General features: G+C 41.8%; 1 protein-coding gene across 1 annotated transcript in view; it reads left to right on the forward strand.

Moving 5' to 3' along the window:
- LOC115120627 (glypican-3) overlaps positions 1 to 21701 on the forward strand; it is a 136338-nt gene that overhangs the window by 98117 nt on the left and 16520 nt on the right. Inside the window, exons 3-4 of the mRNA XM_065016882.1 lie at positions 1003 to 1538; positions 1712 to 1870. Of these exons, the coding sequence (XP_064872954.1) occupies positions 1003 to 1538; positions 1712 to 1870 (695 nt within the window). The remainder of the gene's footprint in view (positions 1 to 1002; positions 1539 to 1711; positions 1871 to 21701) is intronic.

The following is a 21701-nucleotide window of genomic DNA, read 5'->3' on the forward strand; positions in this document are numbered from 1 at the left end:
GGTCCCAGCCTGTGGGAAGGAGAGACTACCCACTGGTCAGGTCCTAGCTCGTCCCAGCCTGGACCCTGGGGGAAGGAGAGACTACCCACTGGTCAGGTCCTAGCTCGTCCCAGCCTGGGGGAAGGAGAGACTACCCACTGGTCAGGTCCTAGCTCATCCCAGCCTGGGGGAAGGAGAGACTACCCACTGGTCAGGTCCTAGCTCGTCCCAGCCTGGGGGAAGGAGAGACTACCCACTGGTCAGGTCCTAGCTCGTCCCAGCCTGGGGGAAGGAGAGACTACCCACTGGTCAGGTCCTAGCTCGTCCCAGCCTGGACCCTGGGGGAAGGAGAGACTACCCACTGGTCAGGTCCTAGCTCATCCAAGCCTGGACCCTGGGTGAAGGAGAGACTACCCACTGGTCAGGTCCTAGCTCGTCCCAGCCTGGAGAAGGAGAGACTACCCACTGGTCAGGTCCTAGCTCGTCCCAGCCTGGACCCTGGTGGAAGGAGAGACTACCCACTGGTCAGGTCCTAGCTCGTCCCAGCCTGGACCCTGGTGGAAGGAGAGACTACCCACTGGTCAGGTCCTAGCTCGTCCCAGCCTGGGGGAAGGAGAGACTACCCACTGGTCAGGTCCTAGCTCGTCCCAGCCTGGGGGAAGGAGAGACTACCCACTGGTCAGGTCCTAGCTCGTCCCAGCCTGGTGGAAGGAGAGACTACCCACTGGTCAGGTCCTAGCTCGTCCCAGCCTGGGGGAAGGAGAGACTACCCACTGGTCAGGTCCTAGCTCGTCCCAGCCTGGGGGAAAGAGAGACTACCCAGAAACCCTTTCAGTCCCTTCACCCCCCCACCCCTCTTGTAGAAACCTTTGAATCTGATGAAGGCATCAGAGAACCAACCTGGTCCTCTAGTATTAACCATCTCTATCTCTCTCTTTCCCCCATCTCTCTCTCTCCCTTCATTCCCCTCTCTCTCCCCCTCTCTCTCTCTCTCTCTCTTTCTCTCTCTCTCTCTTCTTGTAGAAAGCTTTGAGTCTCTGATAAAGGCATCAGAGAACCACACCAACCTGGTCCTCCAGGCGTCGTACCGCAACATGGCTGGGGAGGCGTCAGGTCTGGTGAGAGAGTTGTTCACTGACGTCGGCCTCTTCCTCCTTGGCTCCGAACTCAACGTTGATGACATCACCAGCCGCTTCTTCGACGCTCTCTTCCCATTGGTTTACCACCACCTCATCAACCCCAGCCTCAGCCGCGTCACCCCCGGTTACGCCGAGTGCGTCCGCTCCGCCCGCCGCGATTTGTCCCCGTTCGGCGCCGCTCCGGGAGTCCTAGCCAATCAGATCGGGAGGTCGGGGGTCGGGGGTCGTGTGCTGTTACAGGCGTTGCACCTCGGCGTGGAGGTGATCAACACCACGGATCATCTGGTGTTCAGCAGGGAGTGTCGTAGAGCTCTGCTCAGGATGCAGTACTGTCCCCACTGCCACGGACTCACCCTGTCTAAACCCTGCATGGGCTACTGTCTCAACGTGATGCGTGGCTGTCTGGCTAGCATGGCTGAGGTAACCCTGGCGTTGTTTTACACCTGATAATAACACCACTATTCTATAGGTTCCCTCTGCTTGTTATCTACTTCATCTTCTTGCTCCTTGTTTCATTTTGATTTGTTTTACTTGGAAAGTGTGTGTTTTTTTTTTTAAAAAGGTTGTAAAAAAAATGTTGATTTTGATTTGAGGTGGACCCCCATTGGAGAGAATTCGTGAGGTCGTTAGAGGGGCTGTCGGCACGCATGCACGGATCTCAGGACCTGGAGCAAGTGCTGCTGGGAGTTCATGCCGTCGTCCACGACGCCGTCGCACATGCTCAGAGGAACGGGCAACACCTCTCGGCACAGGTGAGGTGTTTGGTTGACGCGTTGTCGTCCCACATGCTCAGAGGAACGGGCCACACCTCTCGGTACAGGTGAGGTGTTTGGTTGACGCGTTGTCGTCCCACATGCTCAGAGGAACGGGCCACACCTCTCTGTACAGGTGAGGTGTTTGGTGACGCGTTGTCGTCTCCCATTGGATTGTCAGGATTAAGATCAGAGATCATTTTAGAAATGGGCATCAGACTAAGTGAATAACATGAAACCAACCAGTCACCAGACTAAGTGAATAACATGAAACCAACCAGTCACCAGACTAAGTGATTAACATGAAACCAACCAGTCACCAGACTGAGTGAATAATGTCCTTATAAAACCAACCAGTCACCAGACTAAGTGATTAACATGAAACCAACCAGTCACCAGACTAAGTGAATAACATGAAACCAACCAGTCACCAGACTAAGTGAATAACATGAAACCAACCAGTCACCAGACTAAGTGAATAATGTCCCTATAAAACCAACCAGTCACCAGACTAAGTGATTAATGTCCCTATAAAACCAGCCAGTCACCAGACTAAGTGAATAATGTCCCTATAAAACCAGCCAGTCACCAGACTAAGTGATTAATGTCCCTATAAAACCAGCCAGTCACCAGACTAAGTGATTAACATGAAACCAACCAGTCACCAGACTAAGTGATTAACATGAAACCAACCAGTCACCAGACTAAGTGATTAACATGAAACCAACCAGTCACCAGACTAAGTGATTAATGTCCCTATAAAACCAACCAGTCACCAGACTAAGTGAATAACATGAAACCAACCAGTCACCAGACTAAGTGAATAATGTCCCTATAAAACCAACCAGTCACCAGACTGAGTGAATAATGTCCCTATAAAACCAACCAGTCACCAGACTAAGTGATTAATGTCCCTATAAAACCAACCAGTCACCAGACTAAGTGAATAACATGAAACCAACCAGTCACCAGACTAAGTGAATAATGTCCCTATAAAACCAACCAGTCACCAGACTAAGTGATTAACATGAAACCAACCAGTCACCAGACTAAGTGAATAATGTCCCTATAAAACCAACCAGTCACCAGACTAAGTGAATAATGTCCCTATAAAACCAACCAGTCACCAGACTAAGTGATTAATGTCCCTATAAAACCAACCAGTCACCAGACTAAGTGAATAACATGAAACCAACCAGTCACCAGACTAAGTGAATAATGTCCCTATAAAACCAACCAGTCACCTGACTAAGTGATTAACATGAAACCAACCAGTCACCAGACTAAGTGAATAATGTCCCTATAAAACCAACCAGTCACCAGACTAAGTGAATAATGTCCCTATAAAACCAACCAGTCACCAGACTAAGTGATTAACATGAAACCAACCAGTCACCAGACTAAGTGAATAATGTCCCTATAAAACCAACCAGTCACCAGACTAAGTGATTAACATGAAACCAGCCAGTCACCAGACTAAGTGAATAATGTCCCTATAAAACCAGCCAGTCACCAGACTAAGTGATTAACATGAAACCAACCAGTCACCAGACTAAGTGATTAACATGAAACCAACCAGTCACCAGACTAAGTGATTAACATGAAACCAACCAGTCACAAGACTAAGTGAATAATGTCCCTATAAAACCAGCCAGTCACCAGACTAAGTGATTAACATGAAACCAACCAGTCACCAGACTAAGTGATTAACATGAAACCAACCAGTCACCAGACTAAGTGATTAACATGAAACCAACCAGTCACCAGACTAAGTGAATAACATGAAACCAACCAGTCACCAGACTAAGTGAATAATGTCCCTATAAAACCAACCAGTCACCAGACTAAGTGAATAACATGAAACCAACCAGTCACCAGACTAAGTGAATAACATGAAACCAACCAGTCACCAGACTAAGTGAATAATGTCCCTATAAAACCAACCAGTCACCAGACTAAGTGTTTAATGTCCCTGTAAAACCAACCAGTCACCAGACTAAGTGAATAACATGAAACCAACCAGTCACCAGACTAAGTGAATAATGTCCCTATAAAACCAACCAGTCACCAGACTAAGTGAATAACATGAAACCAACCAGTCACCAGACTAAGTGAATAATGTCCCTATAAAACCAACCAGTCACCAGACTAAGTGAATAACATGAAACCAACCAGTCACCAGACTAAGTGATTAATGTCCCTATAAAACCAACCAGTCACCAGACTAAGTGAATAACATGAAACCAACCAGTCACCAGACTAAGTGAATAATGTCCCTATAAAACCAACCAGTCACCAGACTGAGTGGATAACATGAAACCAACCAGTCACCAGACTAAGTGAATAATGTCCCTATAAAACCAACCAGTCACCAGACTAAGTGATTAACATGAAACCAACCAGTCACCAGACTAAGTGAATAACATGAAACCAACCAGTCACCAGACTAAGTGAATAACATGAAACCAACCAGTCACCAGACTAAGTGAATAACATGAAACCAACCAGTCACCAGACTAAGTGATTAACATGAAACCAACCAGTCACCAGACTAAGTGATTAACATGAAACCAACCAGTCACCAGACTAAGTGATTAACATGAAACCAACCAGTCACCAGACTAAGTGAATAATGTCCCTATAAAACCAACCAGTCACCATACTAAGTGATTAACATGAAACCAACCAGTCACCAGACTAAGTGATTAACATGAAACCAACCAGTCACCAGACTAAGTGAATAATGTCCCTATAAAACCAACCAGTCACCAGACTACGTGATTAACATGAAACCACCAGTCACCAGACTAAGTGAATAACATGAAACCAACCAGTCACCAGACTAAGTGAATAATGTCCCTATAAAACCAGTCATCAGACTGAGTGAATAACATGAAACCAACCAGTCACCAGACTAAGTGATTAATGTCCCTATAAAACCAACCAGTCACCAGACTAAGTGATTAACATGAAACCAACCAGTCACCAGACTAAGTGATTAACATGAAACCAACCAGTCACCAGACTAAGTGAATAATGTCCCTATAAAACCAGCCAGTCACCAGACTAAGTGATTAACATGAAACCAACCAGTCACCAGACTAAGTGATTAACATGAAACCAACCAGTCACCAGACTAAGTGAATAATGTCCCTATAAAACCAACCAGTCACCAGACTAAGTGAATAACATGAAACCAACCAGTCACCAGACTAAGTGAATAACATGAAACCAACCAGTCACCAGACTAAGTGAATAATGTCCCTATAAAACCAACCAGTCACCAGACTAAGTGAATAATGTCCCTGTAAAACCAACCAGTCACCAGACTAAGTGAATAACATGAAACCAACCAGTCACCAGACTAAGTGAATAATGTCCCTATAAAACCAACCAGTCACCAGACTAAGTGAATAACATGAAACCAACCAGTCACCAGACTAAGTGAATAATGTCCCTATAAAACCAACCAGTCACCAGACTAAGTGAATAACATGAAACCAACCAGTCACCAGACTAAGTGATTAATGTCCCTATAAAACCAACCAGTCACCAGACTAAGTGAATAACATGAAACCAACCAGTCACCAGACTAAGTGAATAATGTCCCTATAAAACCAACCAGTCACCAGACTAAGTGAATAATGTCCCTATAAAACCAACCAGTCACCAGACTAAGTGATTAACATGAAACCAACCAGTCACCAGACTAAGTGAATAACATGAAACCAACCAGTCACCAGACTAAGTGAATAACATGAAACCAACCAGTCACCAGACTAAGTGAATAACATGAAACCAACCAGTCACCAGACTAAGTGATTAACATGAAACCAACCAGTCACCAGACTAAGTGATTAACATGAAACCAACCAGTCACCAGACTAAGTGATTAACATGAAACCAACCAGTCACCAGACTAAGTGAATAATGTCCCTATAAAACCAACCAGTCACCATACTAAGTGATTAACATGAAACCAACCAGTCACCAGACTAAGTGATTAACATGAAACCAACCAGTCACCAGACTAAGTGAATAATGTCCCTATAAAACCAACCAGTCACCAGACTACGTGATTAACATGAAACCACCAGTCACCAGACTAAGTGAATAACATGAAACCAACCAGTCACCAGACTAAGTGAATAATGTCCCTATAAAACCAGTCATCAGACTGAGTGAATAACATGAAACCAACCAGTCACCAGACTAAGTGATTAATGTCCCTATAAAACCAACCAGTCACCAGACTAAGTGATTAACATGAAACCAACCAGTCACCAGACTAAGTGATTAACATGAAACCAACCAGTCACCAGACTAAGTGAATAATGTCCCTATAAAACCAGCCAGTCACCAGACTAAGTGATTAACATGAAACCAACCAGTCACCAGACTAAGTGATTAACATGAAACCAACCAGTCACCAGACTAAGTGAATAATGTCCCTATAAAACCAACCAGTCACCAGACTAAGTGAATAACATGAAACCAACCAGTCACCAGACTAAGTGAATAACATGAAACCAACCAGTCACCAGACTAAGTGAATAATGTCCCTATAAAACCAACCAGTCACCAGACTAAGTGAATAATGTCCCTGTAAAACCAACCAGTCACCAGACTAAGTGAATAACATGAAACCAACCAGTCACCAGACTAAGTGAATAATGTCCCTATAAAACCAACCAGTCACCAGACTAAGTGAATAACATGAAACCAACCAGTCACCAGACTAAGTGAATAATGTCCCTATAAAACCAACCAGTCACCAGACTAAGTGAATAACATGAAACCAACCAGTCACCAGACTAAGTGATTAATGTCCCTATAAAACCAACCAGTCACCAGACTAAGTGAATAACATGAAACCAACCAGTCACCAGACTAAGTGAATAATGTCCCTATAAAACCAACCAGTCACCAGACTGAGTGGATAACATGAAACCAACCAGTCACCAGACTAAGTGAATAATGTCCCTATAAAACCAACCAGTCACCAGACTAAGTGATTAACATGAAACCAACCAGTCACCAGACTAAGTGAATAACATGAAACCAACCAGTCACCAGACTAAGTGATTAATGTCCCTATAAAACCAACCAGTCACCATACTAAGTGATTAACATGAAACCAACCAGTCACCAGACTAAGTGATTAACATGAAACCAACCAGTCACCAGACTAAGTGAATAATGTCCCTATAAAACCAACCAGTCACCAGACTACGTGATTAACATGAAACCACCAGTCACCAGACTAAGTGAATAACATGAAACCAACCAGTCACCAGACTAAGTGAATAATGTCCCTATAAAACCAGTCACCAGACTGAGTGAATAACATGAAACCAACCAGTCACCAGACTAAGTGATTAATGTCCCTATAAAACCAACCAGTCACCAGACTAAGTGATTAACATGAAACCAACCAGTCACCAGACTAAGTGATTAACATGAAACCAACCAGTCACCAGACTAAGTGAATAATGTCCCTATAAAACCAGCCAGTCACCAGACTAAGTGATTAACATGAAACCAACCAGTCACCAGACTAAGTGATTAACATGAAACCAACCAGTCACCAGACTAAGTGATTAACATGAAACCAACCAGTCACCAGACTAAGTGAATAACATGAAACCAACCAGTCACCAGACTAAGTGAATAATGTCCCTATAAAACCAACCAGTCACCAGACTAAGTGAATAACATGAAACCAACCAGTCACCAGACTAAGTGAATAACATGAAACCAACCAGTCACCAGACTAAGTGAATAATGTCCCTATAAAACCAACCAGTCACCAGACTAAGTGAATAATGTCCCTATAAAACCAACCAGTCACCAGACTAAGTGAATAACATGAAACCAACCAGTCACCAGACTAAGTGATTAATGTCCCTATAAAACCAACCAGTCACCAGACTAAGTGAATAACATGAAACCAACCAGTCACCAGACTAAGTGAATAATGTCCCTATAAAACCAACCAGTCACCAGACTAAGTGATTAACATGAAACCAACCAGTCACCAGACTAAGTGAATAACATGAAACCAACCAGTCACCAGACTAAGTGAATAATGTCCCTATAAAACCAACCAGTCACCAGACTAAGTGATTAACATGAAACCAACCAGTCACCAGACTAAGTGATTAACATGAAACCAACCAGTCACCAGACTAAGTGAATAATGTCCCTATAAAACCAACCAGTCACCAGACTAAGTGATTAACATGAAACCAGCCAGTCACCAGACTAAGTGAATAATGTCCCTATAAAACCAGCCAGTCACCAGACTAAGTGATTAACATGAAACCAACCAGTCACCAGACTAAGTGATTAACATGAAACCAACCAGTCACCAGACTAAGTGATTAACATGAAACCAACCAGTCACAAGACTAAGTGAATAATGTCCCTATAAAACCAGCCAGTCACCAGACTAAGTGATTAACATGAAACCAACCAGTCACCAGACTAAGTGATTAACATGAAACCAACCAGTCACCAGACTAAGTGATTAACATGAAACCAACCAGTCACCAGACTAAGTGAATAACATGAAACCAACCAGTCACCAGACTAAGTGAATAATGTCCCTATAAAACCAACCAGTCACCAGACTAAGTGAATAACATGAAACCAACCAGTCACCAGACTAAGTGAATAACATGAAACCAACCAGTCACCAGACTAAGTGAATAATGTCCCTATAAAACCAACCAGTCACCAGACTAAGTGTTTAATGTCCCTGTAAAACCAACCAGTCACCAGACTAAGTGAATAACATGAAACCAACCAGTCACCAGACTAAGTGAATAATGTCCCTATAAAACCAACCAGTCACCAGACTAAGTGAATAACATGAAACCAACCAGTCACCAGACTAAGTGAATAATGTCCCTATAAAACCAACCAGTCACCAGACTAAGTGAATAACATGAAACCAACCAGTCACCAGACTAAGTGATTAATGTCCCTATAAAACCAACCAGTCACCAGACTAAGTGAATAACATGAAACCAACCAGTCACCAGACTAAGTGAATAATGTCCCTATAAAACCAACCAGTCACCAGACTGAGTGGATAACATGAAACCAACCAGTCACCAGACTAAGTGAATAATGTCCCTATAAAACCAACCAGTCACCAGACTAAGTGATTAACATGAAACCAACCAGTCACCAGACTAAGTGAATAACATGAAACCAACCAGTCACCAGACTAAGTGAATAACATGAAACCAACCAGTCACCAGACTAAGTGAATAACATGAAACCAACCAGTCACCAGACTAAGTGATTAACATGAAACCAACCAGTCACCAGACTAAGTGATTAACATGAAACCAACCAGTCACCAGACTAAGTGATTAACATGAAACCAACCAGTCACCAGACTAAGTGAATAATGTCCCTATAAAACCAACCAGTCACCATACTAAGTGATTAACATGAAACCAACCAGTCACCAGACTAAGTGATTAACATGAAACCAACCAGTCACCAGACTAAGTGAATAATGTCCCTATAAAACCAACCAGTCACCAGACTACGTGATTAACATGAAACCACCAGTCACCAGACTAAGTGAATAACATGAAACCAACCAGTCACCAGACTAAGTGAATAATGTCCCTATAAAACCAGTCATCAGACTGAGTGAATAACATGAAACCAACCAGTCACCAGACTAAGTGATTAATGTCCCTATAAAACCAACCAGTCACCAGACTAAGTGATTAACATGAAACCAACCAGTCACCAGACTAAGTGATTAACATGAAACCAACCAGTCACCAGACTAAGTGAATAATGTCCCTATAAAACCAGCCAGTCACCAGACTAAGTGATTAACATGAAACCAACCAGTCACCAGACTAAGTGATTAACATGAAACCAACCAGTCACCAGACTAAGTGAATAATGTCCCTATAAAACCAACCAGTCACCAGACTAAGTGAATAACATGAAACCAACCAGTCACCAGACTAAGTGAATAACATGAAACCAACCAGTCACCAGACTAAGTGAATAATGTCCCTATAAAACCAACCAGTCACCAGACTAAGTGAATAATGTCCCTGTAAAACCAACCAGTCACCAGACTAAGTGAATAACATGAAACCAACCAGTCACCAGACTAAGTGAATAATGTCCCTATAAAACCAACCAGTCACCAGACTAAGTGAATAACATGAAACCAACCAGTCACCAGACTAAGTGAATAATGTCCCTATAAAACCAACCAGTCACCAGACTAAGTGAATAACATGAAACCAACCAGTCACCAGACTAAGTGATTAATGTCCCTATAAAACCAACCAGTCACCAGACTAAGTGAATAACATGAAACCAACCAGTCACCAGACTAAGTGAATAATGTCCCTATAAAACCAACCAGTCACCAGACTGAGTGGATAACATGAAACCAACCAGTCACCAGACTAAGTGAATAATGTCCCTATAAAACCAACCAGTCACCAGACTAAGTGATTAACATGAAACCAACCAGTCACCAGACTAAGTGAATAACATGAAACCAACCAGTCACCAGACTAAGTGATTAATGTCCCTATAAAACCAACCAGTCACCATACTAAGTGATTAACATGAAACCAACCAGTCACCAGACTAAGTGATTAACATGAAACCAACCAGTCACCAGACTAAGTGAATAATGTCCCTATAAAACCAACCAGTCACCAGACTACGTGATTAACATGAAACCACCAGTCACCAGACTAAGTGAATAACATGAAACCAACCAGTCACCAGACTAAGTGAATAATGTCCCTATAAAACCAGTCACCAGACTGAGTGAATAACATGAAACCAACCAGTCACCAGACTAAGTGATTAATGTCCCTATAAAACCAACCAGTCACCAGACTAAGTGATTAACATGAAACCAACCAGTCACCAGACTAAGTGATTAACATGAAACCAACCAGTCACCAGACTAAGTGAATAATGTCCCTATAAAACCAGCCAGTCACCAGACTAAGTGATTAACATGAAACCAACCAGTCACCAGACTAAGTGATTAACATGAAACCAACCAGTCACCAGACTAAGTGATTAACATGAAACCAACCAGTCACCAGACTAAGTGAATAACATGAAACCAACCAGTCACCAGACTAAGTGAATAATGTCCCTATAAAACCAACCAGTCACCAGACTAAGTGAATAACATGAAACCAACCAGTCACCAGACTAAGTGAATAACATGAAACCAACCAGTCACCAGACTAAGTGAATAATGTCCCTATAAAACCAACCAGTCACCAGACTAAGTGAATAATGTCCCTATAAAACCAACCAGTCACCAGACTAAGTGAATAACATGAAACCAACCAGTCACCAGACTAAGTGATTAATGTCCCTATAAAACCAACCAGTCACCAGACTAAGTGAATAACATGAAACCAACCAGTCACCAGACTAAGTGAATAATGTCCCTATAAAACCAACCAGTCACCAGACTAAGTGATTAATGTCCCTATAAAACCAACCAGTCACCAGACTAAGTGAATAACATGAAACCAACCAGTCACCAGACTAAGTGAATAATGTCCCTATAAAACCAACCAGTCACCAGACTAAGTGATTAACATGAAACCAACCATTCACCAGACTAAGTGATTAACATGAAACCAACCAGTCACCAGACTAAGTGATTAATGTCCCTATAAAACCAACCAGTCACCAGACTAAGTGAATAACATGAAACCAACCAGTCACCAGACTAAGTGATTAACATGAAACCAACCAGTCACCAGACTAAGTGATTAACATGAAACCAACCAGTCACCAGACTAAGTGATTAACATGAAACCAACCAGTCACCAGACTAAGTGATTAACATGAAACCAACCAGTCACCAGACTAAGTGATTGACATGAAACCAACCAGTCACCAGACTAAGTGAATAACATGAAACCAACCAGTCACCAGACTAAGTGATTAACATGAAACCAACCAGTCACCAGACTAAGTGATTAACATGAAACCAACCAGTCACCAGACTAAGTGATTAACATGAAACCAACCAGTCACCAGACTAAGTGATTAACATGAAACCAACCAGTCACCAGACTAAGTGAATAACATGAAACCAACCAGTCACCAGACTAAGTGATTAATGTCCCTATAAAACCAACCAGTCACCAGACTAAGTGATTAACATGAAACCAACCAGTCACCAGACTAAGTGATTAATGTCCCTATAAAACCAACCAGTCACCAGACTAAGTGAATAATGTCCCTATAAAACCAACCAGTCACCAGACTAAGTGAATAATGTCCCTATAAAAACAACCAGTCACCAGACTAAGTGAATAACATGAAACCAACCAGTCACCAGACTAAGTGAATAATGTCCCTATAAAACCAACCAGTCACCAGACTAAGTGATTAACATGAAACCAACCAGTCACCAGACTAAGTGATTAATGTCCCTATAAAACCAACCAGTCACCAGACTAAGTGAATAATGTCCCTATAAAACCAGCCAGTCACCAGACTACGTGATTAACATGAAACCAACCAGTCACCAGACTAAGTGATTAACATGAAACCAACCAGTCACCAGACTAAGTGATTAACATGAAACCAACCAGTCACCAGACTAAGTGATTGACATGAAACCAACCAGTCACCAGACTAAGTGAATAACATGAAACCAACCAGTCACCAGACTAAGTGATTAACATGAAACCAACCAGTCACCAGACTAAGTGAATAACATGAAACCAACCAGTCACCAGACTAAGTGATTAATGTCCCTATAAAACCAACCAGTCACCAGACTAAGTGATTAACATGAAACCAACCAGTCACCAGACTAAGTGATTAACATGAAACCAACCAGTCACCAGACTAAGTGAATAATGTCCCTATAAAACCAACCAGTCACCAGACTACGTGATTAACATGAAACCAACCAGTCACCAGACTAAGTGAATAACATGAAACCAACCAGTCACCAGACTAAGTGAATAATGTCCCTATAAAACCAGTCACCAGACTGAGTGAATAACATGAAACCAACCAGTCACCAGACTAAGTGATTAATGTCCCTATAAAACCAACCAGTCACCAGACTAAGTGAATAATGTCCCTATAAAACCAACCAGTCACCAGACTAAGTGAATAATGTCCCTATAAAACCAACCAGTCACCAGACTAAGTGATTAACATGAAACCAACCATTCACCAGACTAAGTGATTAACATGAAACCAACCAGTCACCAGACTAAGTGAATAATGTCCCTATAAAACCAGCCAGTCACCAGACTAAGTGATTAACATGAAACCAACCAGTCACCAGACTAAGTGATTAACATGAAACCAACCAGTCACCAGACTAAGTGATTAACATGAAACCAACCAGTCACCAGACTAAGTGAATAACATGAAACCAACCAGTCACCAGACTAAGTGAATAATGTCCCTATAAAACCAACCAGTCACCAGACTAAGTGAATAACATGAAACCAACCAGTCACCAGACTAAGTGAATAATGTCCCTATAAAACCAACCAGTCACCAGACTAAGTGAATAATGTCCCTGTAAAACCAACCAGTCACCAGACTAAGTGAATAACATGAAACCAACCAGTCACCAGACTAAGTGAATAATGTCCCTATAAAACCAACCAGTCACCAGACTAAGTGAATAACATGAAACCAACCAGTCACCAGACTAAGTGAATAATGTCCCTATAAAACCAACCAGTCACCAGACTAAGTGAATAACATGAAACCAACCAGTCACCAGACTAAGTGATTAATGTCCCTATAAAACCAACCAGTCACCAGACTAAGTGAATAACATGAAACCAACCAGTCACCAGACTAAGTGAATAATGTCCCTATAAAACCAACCAGTCACCAGACTGAGTGGATAACATGAAACCAACCAGTCACCAGACTAAGTGATTAACATGAAACCAACCAGTCACCAGACTAAGTGATTAACATGAAACCAACCAGTCACCAGACTAAGTGAATAACATGAAACCAACCAGTCACCAGACTAAGTGAATAATGTCCCTATAAAACCAACCAGTCACCAGACTAAGTGATTAACATGAAACCAACCAGTCACCAGACTAAGTGAATAATGTCCCTATAAAACCAACCAGTCACCAGACTACGTGATTAACATGAAACCAACCAGTCACCAGACTAAGTGAATAACATGAAACCAACCAGTCACCAGACTAAGTGAATAATGTCCCTATAAAACCAGTCACCAGACTGAGTGAATAACATGAAACCAACCAGTCACCAGACTAAGTGATTAATGTCCCTATAAAACCAACCAGTCACCAGACTAAGTGAATAATGTCCCTATAAAACCAACCAGTCACCAGACTAAGTGATTAACATGAAACCAACCAGTCACCAGACTAAGTGATTAATGTCCCTATAAAACCAACCAGTCACCAGACTAAGTGAATAATGTCCCTATAAAACCAACCAGTCACCAGACTAAGTGATTAATGTCCCTATAAAACCAACCAGTCACCAGACTAAGTGAATAACATGAAACCAACCAGTCACCAGACTAAGTGAATAATGTCCCTATAAAACCAACCAGTCACCAGACTAAGTGATTAACATGAAACCAACCATTCACCAGACTAAGTGATTAACATGAAACCAACCAGTCACCAGACTAAGTGATTAATGTCCCTATAAAACCAACCAGTCACCAGACTAAGTGATTAATGTCCCTATAAAACCAACCAGTCACCAGACTAAGTGAATAATGTCCCTATAAAACCAGCCAGTCACCAGACTACGTGATTAACATGAAACCAACCAGTCACCAGACTAAGTGATTAACATGAAACCAACCAGTCACCAGACTAAGTGATTAACATGAAACCAACCAGTCACCAGACTAAGTGATTGACATGAAACCAACCAGTCACCAGACTAAGTGAATAACATGAAACCAACCAGTCACCAGACTAAGTGATTAACATGAAACCAACCAGTCACCAGACTAAGTGATTAACATGAAACCAACCAGTCACCAGACTAAGTGAATAACATGAAACCAACCAGTCACCAGACTAAGTGATTAATGTCCCTATAAAACCAACCAGTCACCAGACTAAGTGATTAACATGAAACCAACCAGTCACCAGACTAAGTGATTAACATGAAACCAACCAGTCACCAGACTAAGTGATTAACATGAAACCAACCAGTCACCAGACTAAGTGATTAACATGAAACCAACCAGTCACCAGACTAAGTGAATAACATGAAACCAACCAGTCACCAGACTAAGTGATTAATGTCCCTATAAAACCAACCAGTCACCAGACTAAGTGAATAATGTCCCTATAAAACCAACCAGTCACCAGACTAAGTGAATAATGTCCCTATAAAACCAACCAGTCACCAGACTAAGTGAATAATGTCCCTATAAAAACAACCAGTCACCAGACTAAGTGAATAACATGAAACCAACCAGTCACCAGACTAAGTGAATAATGTCCCTATAAAACCAACCAGTCACCAGACTAAGTGATTAACATGAAACCAACCATTCACCAGACTAAGTGATTAACATGAAACCAACCAGTCACCAGACTAAGTGATTAATGTCCCTATAAAACCAACCAGTCACCAGACTAAGTGATTAATGTCCCTATAAAACCAACCAGTCACCAGACTAAGTGAATAATGTCCCTATAAAACCAGCCAGTCACCAGACTACGTGATTAACATGAAACCAACCAGTCACCAGACTAAGTGATTAACATGAAACCAACCAGTCACCAGACTAAGTGATTAACATGAAACCAACCAGTCACCAGACTAAGTGATTGACATGAAACCAACCAGTCACCAGACTAAGTGAATAACATGAAACCAACCAGTCACCAGACTAAGTGATTAACATGAAACCAACCAGTCACCAGACTAAGTGATTAACATGAAACCAACCAGTCACCAGACTAAGTGATTAACATGAAACCAACCAGTCACCAGACTAAGTGAATAACATGAAACCAACCAGTCACCAGACTAAGTGATTAATGTCCCTATAAAACCAACCAGTCACCAGACTAAGTGATTAACATGAAACCAACCAGTCACCAGACTAAGTGATTAACATGAAACCAACCAGTCACCAGACTAAGTGAATAATGTCCCTATAAAACCAACCAGTCACCAGACTACGTGATTAACATGAAACCAACCAGTCACCAGACTAAGTGAATAACATGAAACCAACCAGTCACCAGACTAAGTGAATAATGTCCCTATAAAACCAGTCACCAGACTAAGTGAATAATGTCCCTATAAAAACAACCAGTCACCAGACTAAGTGATTAACATGAAACCAACCATTCACCAGACTAAGTGATTAACATGAAACCAACCAGTCACCAGACTAAGTGAATAACATGAAACCAACCAGTCACCAGACTAAGTGATTAACATGAAACCAACCAGTCACCAGACTAAGTGATTAACATGAAACCAACCAGTCACCAGACTAAGTGATTAACATGAAACCAACCAGTCACCAGACTAAGTGAATAACATGAAACCAACCAGTCACCAGACTAAGTGATTAATGTCCCTATAAAACCAACCAGTCACCAGACTAAGTGATTAACATGAAACCAACCAGTCACCAGACTAAGTGATTAACATGAAACCAACCAGTCACCAGACTAAGTGATTAACATGAAACCAACCAGTCACCAGACTAAGTGATTAACATGAAACCAACCAGTCACCAGACTAAGTGAATAACATGAAACCAACCAGTCACCAGACTAAGTGATTAATGTCCCTATAAAACCAACCAGTCACCAGACTAAGTGATTAACATGAAACCAACCAGTCACCAGACTAAGTGATTAACATGAAACCAACCAGTCACCAGACTAAGTGAATAATGTCCCTATAAAACCAACCAGTCACCAGACTACGTGATTAACATGAAACCAACCAGTCACCAGACTAAGTGAATAACATGAAACCAACCAGTCACCAGACTAAGTGAATAATGTCCCTATAAAACCAGTCACCAGACTAAGTGAATAATGTCCCTATAAAAACAACCAGTCACCAGACTAAGTGATTAACATGAAACCAACCATTCACCAGACTAAGTGATTAACATGAAACCAACCAGTCACCAGACTAAGTGATTAATGTCCCTATAAAACCAACCAGTCACCAGACTAAGTCAATAATGTCCCTATAAAACCAACCAGTCACCAGACTAAGTGATTAATGTCCCTATAAAACCAACCAGTCACCAGACTAAGTGAATAATGTCCCTATAAAACCAGCCAGTCACCAGACTACGTGATTAACATGAAACCAACCAGTCACCAGACTAAGTGATTAACATGAAACCAACCAGTCACCAGACTAAGTGATTAACATGAAACCAACCAGTCACCAGACTAAGTGATTGACATGAAACCAACCAGTCACCAGACTAAGTGAATAACATGAAACCAACCAGTCACCAGACTAAGTGATTAACATGAAACCAACCAGTCACCAGACTAAGTGATTAACATGAAACCAACCAGTCACCAGACTAAGTGATTAACATGAAACCAACCAGTCACCAGACTAAGTGATTAACATGAAACCAACCAGTCACCAGACTAAGTGAATAACATGAAACCAACCAGTCACCAGACTAAGTGATTAATGTCCCTATAAAACCAACCAGTCACCAGACTAAGTGAATAATGTCCCTATAAAACCAGCCAGTCACCAGACTACGTGATTAACATGAAACCAACCAGTCACCAGACTAAGTGATTAACATGAAACCAACCAGTCACCAGACTAAGTGATTAACATGAAACCAACCAGTCACCAGACTAAGTGATTGACATGAAACCAACCAGTCACCAGACTAAGTGAATAACATGAAACCAACCAGTCACCAGACTAAGTGATTAACATGAAACCAACCAGTCACCAGACTAAGTGATTAACATGAAACCAACCAGTCACCAGACTAAGTGATTAACATGAAACCAACCAGTCACCAGACTAAGTGAATAACATGAAACCAACCAGTCACCAGACTAAGTGATTAATGTCCCTATAAAACCAACCAGTCACCAGACTAAGTGATTAACATGAAACCAACCAGTCACCAGACTAAGTGATTAACATGAAACCAACCAGTCACCAGACTAAGTGAATAATGTCCCTATAAAACCAACCAGTCACCAGACTACGTGATTAACATGAAACCAACCAGTCACCAGACTAAGTGAATAACATGAAACCAACCAGTCACCAGACTAAGTGAATAATGTCCCTATAAAACCAGTCACCAGACTAAGTGAATAATGTCCCTATAAAAACAACCAGTCACCAGACTAAGTGATTAACATGAAACCAACCATTCACCAGACTAAGTGATTAACATGAAACCAACCAGTCACCAGACTAAGTGAATAACATGAAACCAACCAGTCACCAGACTAAGTGATTAACATGAAACCAACCAGTCACCAGACTAAGTGATTAACATGAAACCAACCAGTCACCAGACTAAGTGATTAACATGAAACCAACCAGTCACCAGACTAAGTGAATAACATGAAACCAACCAGTCACCAGACTAAGTGATTAATGTCCCTATAAAACCAACCAGTCACCAGACTAAGTGATTAACATGAAACCAACCAGTCACCAGACTAAGTGATTAACATGAAACCAACCAGTCACCAGACTAAGTGATTAACATGAAACCAACCAGTCACCAGACTAAGTGATTAACATGAAACCAACCAGTCACCAGACTAAGTGATTAACATGAAACCAACCAGTCACCAGACTAAGTGATTAATGTCCCTATAAAACCAACCAGTCACCAGACTAAGTGATTAACATGAAACCAACCAGTCACCAGACTAAGTGATTAACATGAAACCAACCAGTCACCAGACTAAGTGAATAATGTCCCTATAAAACCAACCAGTCACCAGACTACGTGATTAACATGAAACCAACCAGTCACCAGACTAAGTGAATAACATGAAACCAACCAGTCACCAGACTAAGTGAATAATGTCCCTATAAAACCAGTCACCAGACTAAGTGAATAATGTCCCTATAAAAACAACCAGTCACCAGACTAAGTGATTAACATGAAACCAACCATTCACCAGACTAAGTGATTAACATGAAACCAACCAGTCACCAGACTAAGTGATTAATGTCCCTATAAAACCAACCAGTCACCAGACTAAGTCAATAATGTCCCTATAAAACCAACCAGTCACCAGACTAAGTGAATAATGTCCCTATAAAACCAGCCAGTCACCAGACTACGTGATTAACATGAAACCAACCAGTCACCAGACTAAGTGATTAACATGAAACCAACCAGTCACCAGACTAAGTGATTAACATGAAACCAACCAGTCACCAGACTAAGTGATTGACATGAAACCAACCAGTCACCAGACTAAGTGAATAACATGAAACCAACCAGTCACCAGACTAAGTGATTAACATGAAACCAACCAGTCACCAGACTAAGTGATTAACATGAAACCAACCAGTCACCAGACTAAGTGATTAACATGAAACCAACCAGTCACCAGACTAAGTGATTAACATGAAACCAACCAGTCACCAGACTAAGTGAATAACATGAAACCAACCAGTCACCAGACTAAGTGATTAATGTCCCTATAAAACCAACCAGTCACCAGACTAAGTGATTAACATGAAACCAACCAGTCACCAGACTAAGTGATTAACATGAAACCAACCAGTCACCAGACTAAGTGATTAACATGAAACCAACCAGTCACCAGACTAAGTGATTAACATGAAACCAACCAGTCACCAGACTAAGTGAATAACATGAAACCAACCAGTCACCAGACTAAGTGATTAATGTCCCTATAAAACCAACCAGTCACCAGACTAAGTGATTAACATGAAACCAACCAGTCACCAGACTAAGTGATTAACATGAAACCAACCAGTCACCAGACTAAGTGAATAATGTCCCTATAAAACCAACCAGTCACCAGACTACGTGATTAACATGAAACCAACCAGTCACCAGACTAAGTGAATAACATGAAACCAACCAGTCACCAGACTAAGTGAATAATGTCCCTATAAAACCAGTCACCAGACTGAGTGAATAACATGAAACCAACCAGTCACCAGACTAAGTGATTAATGTCCCTATAAAACCAACCAGTCACCAGACTAAGTGATTAACATGAAACCAACCAGTCACCAGACTAAGTGATTAATGTCCCTATAAAACCAACCAGTCACCAGACTAAGTGAATAATGTCCCTATAAAACCAACCAGTCACCAGACTAAGTGAATAATGTCCCTATAAAACCAACCAGTCACCAGACTAAGTGATTAACATGAAACCAACCATTCACCAGACTAAGTGATTAACATGAAACCAACCAGTCACCAGACTAAGTGATTAATGTCCCTATAAAACCAACCAGTCACCAGACTAAGTCAATAATGTCCCTATAAAACCAACCAGTCACCAGACTAAGTGATTAATGTCCCTATAAAACCAACCAGTCACCAGACTAAGTGAATAATGTCCCTATAAAACCAGCCAGTCACCAGACTACGTGATTAACATGAAACCAACCAGTCACCAGACTAAGTGATTAACATGAAACCAACCAGTCACCAGACTAAGTGATTAATGTCCCTATAAAACCAACCAGTCACCAGACTAAGTCAATAATGTCCCTATAAAACCAACCAGTCACCAGACTAAGTGATTAATGTCCCTATAAAACCAACCAGTCACCAGACTAAGTGATTAACATGAAACCAACCAGTCACCAGACTAAGTGATTGACATGAAACCAACCAGTCACCAGACTAAGTGAATAACATGAAACCAACCAGTCACCAGACTAAGTGATTAACATGAAACCAACCAGTCACCAGACTAAGTGATTAACATGAAACCAACCAGTCACCAGACTAAGTGATTAACATGAAACCAACCAGTCACCAGACTAAGTGAATAACATGAAACCAACCAGTCACCAGACTAAGTGAATAATGTCCCTATAAAACCAACCAGTCACCAGACTACGTGATTAACATCCTTAGAAACTGATGAAGAAGGAAGAAACACATTTTTCTCAGAAAGAGAGACAGAGTTGTAACACTGATCTGAGGTTTAATGACCGAACCAACTGCTACCACTCCGTCACCCAGGAATGTACTGCAGACCACACACACACACACACACACACACACACACACGGTACATACCACTCAACAACAGCGTGCCCAGAACATTCTAAGAATAGACCATTGTGGGCAGCGAGCGCCAGTAGCCAGAAGAGGTTGTCCAGACTGTTAACCAGGGAGAGTTAGATCATCCCAGTAGCCAGAAGAGGTTGTCCAGACTGTTAACCAGGGAGAGTTAGATCATCCCCAGTAGCCAGAAGAGGTTGTCCAGACTGTTAACCAGGGAGAGTTAGCTCATCCCCAGTAGCCAGAAGAGGTTGTCCAGACTGTTAACCAGGGAGAGTTAGATCATCCCCAGTGGCCAGAAGAGGTTGTCCAGACTGTTAACCAGAGAGAGTTAGCTCATCCCCAGTGGTCAGAAGATGTTGTCCAGACTGTTAACCAGGGAGAGTTAGATCATCCCCAGTGGCCAGAAGAGGTTGTCCAGACTGTTAACCAGAGAGAGTTAGCTCATCCCCAGTGGTCAGAAGAGGTTGTCCAGACTGTTAACCAGGGAGAGTTAGATCATCCCCAGTAGCCAGAAGAGGTTGTCCA

This window comes from Oncorhynchus nerka, unplaced genomic scaffold (assembly GCF_034236695.1).
Source record: "Oncorhynchus nerka isolate Pitt River unplaced genomic scaffold, Oner_Uvic_2.0 unplaced_scaffold_801, whole genome shotgun sequence".
Lineage (NCBI taxonomy): Eukaryota > Metazoa > Chordata > Actinopteri > Salmoniformes > Salmonidae > Oncorhynchus > Oncorhynchus nerka.